The sequence below is a fragment of the Tympanuchus pallidicinctus genome, unplaced genomic scaffold, assembly GCF_026119805.1.
Source record: "Tympanuchus pallidicinctus isolate F22 unplaced genomic scaffold, pur_lepc_1.0 scaffold25, whole genome shotgun sequence".
Lineage (NCBI taxonomy): Eukaryota > Metazoa > Chordata > Aves > Galliformes > Phasianidae > Tympanuchus > Tympanuchus pallidicinctus.
In genome coordinates, this window is record NW_026294742.1 from 3,578,257 (window position 1) to 3,585,440 (window position 7,184).

At 49.4% G+C, this 7,184-nt stretch overlaps 1 protein-coding gene across 2 annotated transcripts; it reads left to right on the top strand.

Annotated features, from left to right (window-relative positions):
• Positions 1-7,184, top strand: ACADS (acyl-CoA dehydrogenase short chain). Of its 2 annotated transcripts, XM_052689993.1 has the most exons (10): positions 1-127; positions 369-532; positions 2,217-2,366; positions 2,558-2,669; positions 3,071-3,222; positions 3,506-3,676; positions 4,516-4,653; positions 4,901-4,996; positions 5,335-5,391; positions 5,998-7,184. In XM_052689993.1, the coding sequence occupies exons 1-10, from the start codon at positions 34-36 to the stop codon at positions 6,148-6,150; spliced, it is 1,287 nt and encodes a 428-aa protein (XP_052545953.1). In that variant the 5' UTR covers positions 1-33; the 3' UTR covers positions 6,151-7,184. The 2 variants fall into 2 exon arrangements, with proteins under 2 accessions (XP_052545953.1, XP_052545954.1); XM_052689994.1 differs by lacking the exons at positions 5,335-5,391; positions 5,998-7,184 and adding an exon at positions 5,303-5,332.

Consider the following 7,184-nt stretch of genomic DNA (forward strand, 5'->3'; position numbering starts at 1 on the left):
CGTCTCGCGCCGTTCCCGCCTGATGACTTGCGCATGCGCAGTGCTGCTCCTCGCGCTCCCTCAGGCGGGGCCATGGCGGCGGCGGCGTTGGCGTTTCTCGTGACCCGCGGCGGAGGGCTGCCCAGGGGTGAGGGCGCGGAGCCCGGCCTCGCTCCGCCGCGGCTGCCGGGAGGATCCGAGGGGCTGCGTGTGGGGATCGGGAGCGGCCGCGGCCCGAGCGGGAGGGCGGTCTACGGCGCCCCGGTGCCCTTCAGGGCCTGAGGCCGCGTCCCATGGCAGCGCAGCCCTCAGCGCGGGTCCAGGAGTCCGGGGAGGGGGGGAGGGAGGAACGAAGGCACGCGGCGCCTCACGGCTCTGCCCTCCCTCAGCGCGGACCCTGGGGTCCCTCCGCCGGCTGCACACGGTGTACCAGACGGTGGAGCTGCCGGAGACGCACCAGATCCTGCGCCAGACGTGCCGGGACTTCGCCGAGAAGGAGCTGATGCCGCTCGCGGCTCAGCTGGACAAGGAGCACCGCTTCCCGGCCGAGCAGGTGCGCGCTGCCTTGCGGTGGGCGCCTTTCTAACCGTGCCCAGGGAAGGAAGCCGCTGCTGGGGGCTTTTTTGGCACGGAGCGTCCTCTGACCTTCGTACCAAGAAACGTTCCGTGGGTTTCGTTCTGCTGGCTCGGCAGCGGGCTGAGGTTTAGGTCTGCTGCTAGGAGAGCTGTCTGAGTGTGGAAGCTGCAGCGTGTGTTCTGCGCTCCTCAGCTGCTCGTGTTCTCCAGCGTTAGCACCACTGAATTGTCAGTTCTCCGAGCAGCTCCTCTGTGGGAGCAGAACGGTCAGGAGGTAGGAGGTGATAGCATCTGGTGGGTGCTGTGTCTGTTATATGTGGTCTGTTAAGATTCCACATAGACCTCTGACTCCTCACTTGGAAATCAGTACAGCAGATTAGTGTCATGTTGAGCAGGTGAATTCACTTATTCACGTACAAGACATATGCTGTTGAATTTGAACGTGTTGGAGAAAATTGGAAGTGTAAACAGTATTTATTAACATTATCGAATCATAGAATGGTTTGGGTTGGAAGGGACCTTTAAGATAATCCAGTTCCACCCCCCCTGCTATACACAGAGACACCTCCCAGCAGGCCAGGTTGCTCAAAACCCCATCCAGCCTGGCCTTTATTGCTTCCAGGGAGGGGCATTCACAACCTCATTGTTCCAGAGTCTCACCACCCTCACAGTAAAGAATTTCTTCCTACTTTCTAGTTTAAATCTGCTCTTTTCCAGTTTTAAACCATTTCCCTTTACCCTGTCCCTACCTGCCCTTATAAACTTCCCTCCCCAACTTTTATGTGGGCCCCTTTTAGGCTCTGGAAGGCCTGAATAAAGATAAAGCAACTTACATAGAATGAACTGCTATCCTTTGTTCATCCTCTGCATTTGATATGGTGGACAAATGTTCTGGCTGTCCATGCAGAAGGGAAAAATACTTGTTTTACAATTCCCCACAGGTTCTGTGAAAGCATACACAGCCTGGTAATGCATTTAACTTCACTGAAAGATTGGGCTAAATTTGACATTGCATTTAAAATGTAAAAACAGAGGAAAGCTTGTTTTTCCTTTCATATATTTTTAGATATTATTAAGACATGCAGTGTGAGATGATGTGTGCTCTGAAGAGCTTCCAGTTATGAGGCCAGGGTCCGGCTGAGGAATTTAGGGTTGGAATAATTTGGAATGTGTTGAACACATTTTTTTGGAAAGCAAGACCTGGCTTAAGTGGGAACGAAAAATCACCTTTTTGCAAACTGCTGTGTGGGTCTTTCAATTCATAACGTTCTTCTGTGGTGCAGTCGTGGGGTAAAGCACAGCAGTCTCAAAGATAGAGTTCTAATGATTTCAAGCTGACAAGAGAAATGAGAAGTGGTGAGAAGTGGAGAAAATCCTGGTGGGGCTGTAGCACCATATTTCACCTTTAAAAGGCTCCCTCCTTTCCTGGAACTGAAGACAGCTCCTGAAATGAGCAAGAGCTCATCCAAGCCAGCAGTGACCGTGTGTAGCTCTCAGTGAAGTCATGTAGCCACACTTAGCAGTTTGTGCAGCCAGATTCCCATTTCAACAGGAGTTACACACATTGTTCCTCCATGTGTAGCCCTGCTGTGACCTGACTTTGTGTGTCTGCGTGTGTTTGCTGGTGCAGAGAATCTTACTTCCGCGTTTCCCACGTGCAGGTGAAGAAGATGGGTAGCCTGGGGCTGTTGGCTGTGGAAGTGCCAGAGCAGTTCAAAGGAGCTGGCCTCGACTACCTGGCCTATTCCATTGCCTTGGAGGAGATCAGCAGGGGCTGTGCGTCCACAGGCGTCATTGCCAGTGTCAATAATGTGAGTGTCTCAAGGCTGTGTGTGAGGGACAGGCGTGGAGCCGAGTCTGAGAACGGGGTGGCTGTTGGAGAGGGGTGTATGTGAGAAATGGGTTCCTGTTGTGAATTACGGTGCTCTGGAGAGCGCTGGCGTTCTGGGTGTTAATCGATTGTACCTTGAGGAGGTGCTAACTCAGCTCTCAATTCTTAAAGTCTCTGTATTTAGGGCCAATACTCAAGTATGGTTCTGAGGAACAGAAGCACAAGTGGATTTCTCCCTTCACCAGCGGGGACAAAATAGGATGTTTTGCTCTAAGTGAACCAGGTAATGTTACAGTTAGCATTCCTGTTGCAGGGAACATAGGGTAACTTCCTTAATCAGATTTAGAGTGGATTTCAGGTCTGTGGACTGTAACAGTTTGCAGAAAGGTGGTTTGTAGCAATTCCATTCAAATGTTCAAGTGAAGTCTTGGTGCCCAAGGTACTTACTAGCTGCTACCCCATGGGCTGTGCTGAAAACTTTCATCCCTGTGACGTGAGCAAAACCTTAGAGATGGGTGCATCTCTGACGTACTGGCCTTTCTCCTTTCTGTTTGGGTCCCCTATGGGAGAGACAGGGGTGACAGCACAGCAGTGAGCTGGCAGCAGGGGTGTGGGCAGGTGGTGGTTTTGCACCGATTGCAGATCACTGCTACTGATTGCCTGAATGTTTTTTGCCTTGCTTAGGAAACGGCAGTGATGCGGGTGCAGCATCCACAGTGGCACGTCTGGATGGTGACGAGTGGGTGCTGAATGGCACCAAGGCCTGGATCACCAACGCCTGGGACGCCTCGGCCTCCGTGGTGTTTGCCACTACAGATAAATCCCTGAAGCACAAGGTGTGAGCAGTGGGTCGGTTGGGAAAAAAGGGCTGGAAGTGAAGGGAGAATCATATTGAAAGGGTTCTGAGGACCATGTAGAGTGTTTGGAGCTGTGCAGATGTTGCACAGCGGGGAGGAGGGGGTTTGATGTGTGCTGGTTCTGTTGTTCTTTGTGCCTTCCATTCCTTCTTGTTACTCAGACACACATCTCCTGTGGAAAAAAAAAATGGGAAGGAAGCCTGTTGACAACCAGGTAAGTGAAAACTCAATATCATTCCTAAGAGTCTGGGTCCTCTTGCAGGGCATTAGTGCATTCCTTGTTCCTATGCCAACTGCGGGGCTGTCCCTGGGGAAGAAGGAAGACAAGCTGGGCATCCGAGCCTCTTCCACTGCCAACCTGATATTTGAGGACTGTCGGATACCCAAGGACAACCTGCTGGGGCAGCTAGGAATGGGCTTCAAAATTGCCATGGTAAGAGATGGATCACGGGTGCATTTGTGTAAAGCAGTAGTTCCCAAACCGGCCGTTTTTAAACCTATTTTCACATTTAGGATAACTTTGGTGAGAGCTGCTACTGTAAGGTATAACATGAGACAGTTGACCCATTTGCCAGCATGTGAGAACTCATTGATGGAGCTCAGTAAATCATTGATTTATTATAGATCCTGGGCAGTGCTGTTTTTGTAGGCTCAGTGTGGCAGCGCTCTGTTTCAGGAGTGCTGTTAAGGCACAGTGTGAGCAGGGACAATTTAGTTTAATTTTTCTTATCTACTCAAGTTCTGTTCTTCCACTTTGTACCCTTAAAAAAAGGGGGGGAAACGTTGCATTTTCCCTAAATATTCTGGCTGAGGATAGTTGTCCTGGGTGCACAGAGTATGTTCTGCATCACTAAATGTCTAAATGTGTTACAAATGTCTAAAAGAAGTGGAAGAAGTCAGAGATAACAGCATGTGTGTGACTAATGAACAGAAGCCAGGCCCCTGTCCAGCTTGTTCCCTGCAGTGGCACACTCTTCACTGAGAAAATGCACCATTTGTTGGCCTGATGTTTTGAGAAGGGCTGAGCTCCAAAGCTGGAAGAACTCTCCAGTCACCAATCACTTTTTTGAGACCCTCAGGATTAAGATCAAGTCTTTTCTCACTGTACCACGAATTCTTCCTGTGTACAGAGCGAGCCAGGGAAGCAATCAAAACCTAACGGGCAAGTCAGGGTACAGAGCCAATTCACCAGTCATTATGAAAAACGAAAGAAAGAGTGGCCATGTGTGTGCTCTTTTGATCGTTATTTAACACATATTTTGTCTTTCCCAGCAAACTCTGGACGGAGGGAGGATCGGCATCGCCTCTCAGGCTCTGGGAATAGCTCAGGCAGCTCTGGACTGTGCTGTGGATTATGCTGAAAAGAGGATGGCGTTTGGGTCACCCATCACAAAGCTGCAGGCGATTCAGGTACGAGGCAGGCTGGGTCATTTGCAGGCAGTGCCGTCGTTCCTATGTTGTTCACTTGTACTTGGCTTTGGGAACACAGTGCACTTCGTGCTGTCTGGGATGAACAAGGTCGTTGTTCACATTCTCATACAGACTGTTGAGATGGAGGTGCTCCTTTTCTAGTGCTGCTGGTCTCAGAGGTGGGAGACTGCTCTATGTTTCCTGTAGGCAGAGCCACCTCAGACACAGGCAGTGTTTGTCATTGCAGTTTAAGTTAGCAGACATGGCTGTGGCGTTAGAGAGTGCGCGCTTACTGACCTGGAGAGCCGCCATGCTGAAAGACAACGGGAAGCCCTTCACAAAGGTATTTCTAGCTCTGCATTTGTCAATTAGTGACAGCTCTGGGCACAGGCTTGAGGCAGGCAAATGTGTGATGTGCTGCTGTGTGGCTGCCTTCAGTCCTGCCCAGCCTGGTGCTGCTGGAGGTCCGGTATCGGCAGGTACTGCACACTGCTGGCTGCCATCAGCTCCAGCTCTGGAGCTGGGCCCTGCTTTTATCCAAGGCCAGAGGGGCTGGCTGCTGAGAGCTGGTGGCCTGTCTTTTCTGCACAGTTGGTCTGCAGACTGTCAGACTCCTGTTGCAATTGGGGCTTTCCTTTTTCTACGATAGCTGCATCCTCAGTGATGTTTTCCTTCCCAAAGGAAGCGGCGATGGCCAAGCTGGCTGCGTCAGAAGCTGCAACAAACATCGCTCATCAGGTAACTACACAGCTGGCAACTCAGCTGCAAAGCATGCTGAAAGGCAGTTTGTGTTCCATCTCTTACACACAACAAGCCAAGCACTTACATGAAAATGGGATGAAATTTAATCTTTACTAGAACGTACTTATATGTTGTTTTCTTTTTTTAACAAAGGCATGCGAAGCTGGTTAGCATGGGCACCTCTTTGGATTCAGGGTTATGCAAGCATGTGATGCTGTGTTAGTAACGATCATGATTGATGCTGTCCAGAGGCAGCATCAGCATTTTAACTGGATTGGTGCTTTCTGGGGGAGCTTAGCTGCACCCAGCTCAATCAGCAGTAAGTTTGATGTATAATGAGAAGATGGAGCAGTACCTCTCATGGCTGAGTTGAATATGGAAAAAACTAACAAATACCACTGAAGTGGCTCATTTGCTGTCTGGGATGTCAGCAATATGACTTCTAATTGTGTGTATTTCTCTGATTACAAGTGTGTCAGTCAGCCCCACGTGCTTCCTCCAGGTGTGCATGCAGTGAGATTAGTTCCTTTTGAGGTGGTTGTGGTCTGTGCAAAACAAGTTCTGCGGCCCTGCATCCATTCTAACCCCCTACCTTTGTTTCAGGCCATCCAGATCTTGGGTGGTATGGGTTATGTGACAGAGATGCCAGCAGAACGTCATTATCGTGATGCTCGTATCACTGAGATCTACGAGGGGACCAGTGAGATCCAGAGACTGGTGATAGCAGGTCAACTGCTGAAGGCCTACCGTAGCTGAAGAACCTTAGAGCAAGATGCTGCCCTGAAGTGCCTCCTAACAGCCATCCAAGCGCTGAGGATCACGATGGAAGTTTTCCTCACTAATGAGTAACTGTCCTTAAAATGTGCTGATTCTTCTCTGGGTGAAGTACGTTGCATGGAAGGCTGTATCCCAGTTTGTAAGCAGATTGCCATGCGTGCAAGAGAGGAAGCAGCTCATGGCTGCTTTTCCTAATCAGCTCACAGTACTTCCTTTGCAAGGCTTTGTCAGTGAGCAGTGTGAGAAGCAGTGCCAGTGTTAGAGATGTGACCCCTGTGCACTCTTTCTGGGCTGCTGGTTACACTGCCACGCTTCTCAAATCCCAAAGTTTGGGATGCAGCTGTGGTGAGCTCCCTGTTCAGTGCAGGCTGTGCTGAGACCTGCTGCAGCAGTGCAGTCTCCCCCACCTCCAGCAGGAGAGGAGCCAGAAGGGAGGACACAGGCACTTCCTATGCATGAAAGGCTCTTACTCAGGCTGTGGTTGCTGTGTACATGGATGTAAAAGCAAAGGTCAGAAAAAAAAACACTAGCTTTCATGGTGTGAGCCCCTCATGGATGGAGCTGTAAAAGCAAAGAAGAGAGAAGCTGCCATGGTTGAGACAGATTAAAAAAAAAGAAAATGAATGTTCCACAGACTGCTTTTACTGTACCAACAGCTATCTAACAGGGCAGAAAATGCATACAGTGGCAGGTTTTGATCTCTAATCTGCATTTTTGGGCAACAAATAGGAAATGAACAGATGACACCAAAAACCTTACAGGAAGATTTAGCAGTAACACCTCCTCCATCACTTATCTTCAGGAAAAAATTAACTTTCTGAAAATTAAAAGCCAAAAGAAAGGATGGATAGGATTAAGACTACAATCTGCACAGCCCTTGTCCAGACATTGAGTACACCAGTTGTAAATGATTATTTTCCTGTGGTGTCATTTATTTATGTGGAAAGAAAACAGCAAGATTATATTACATAAAAGAGAACAGAAGATGAATAAAACCTGATTTTAAAAACTTT

Coding starts and splice junctions, on each gene's coding strand:
- ACADS (XM_052689993.1), top strand. CDS start 34: ATGCGCAGTGCTGCTCCTCGCGCTCCCTCAGGCGGGGCCATGGCGGCG. Junction 2,367..2,557: donor TCATTGCCAGTGTCAATAAT/GTGAGTGTCTCA, acceptor CAATTCTTAAAG/TCTCTGTATTTAGGGCCAAT. Junction 5,392..5,997: donor CAACAAACATCGCTCATCAG/GTAACTACACAG, acceptor CCTTTGTTTCAG/GCCATCCAGATCTTGGGTGG.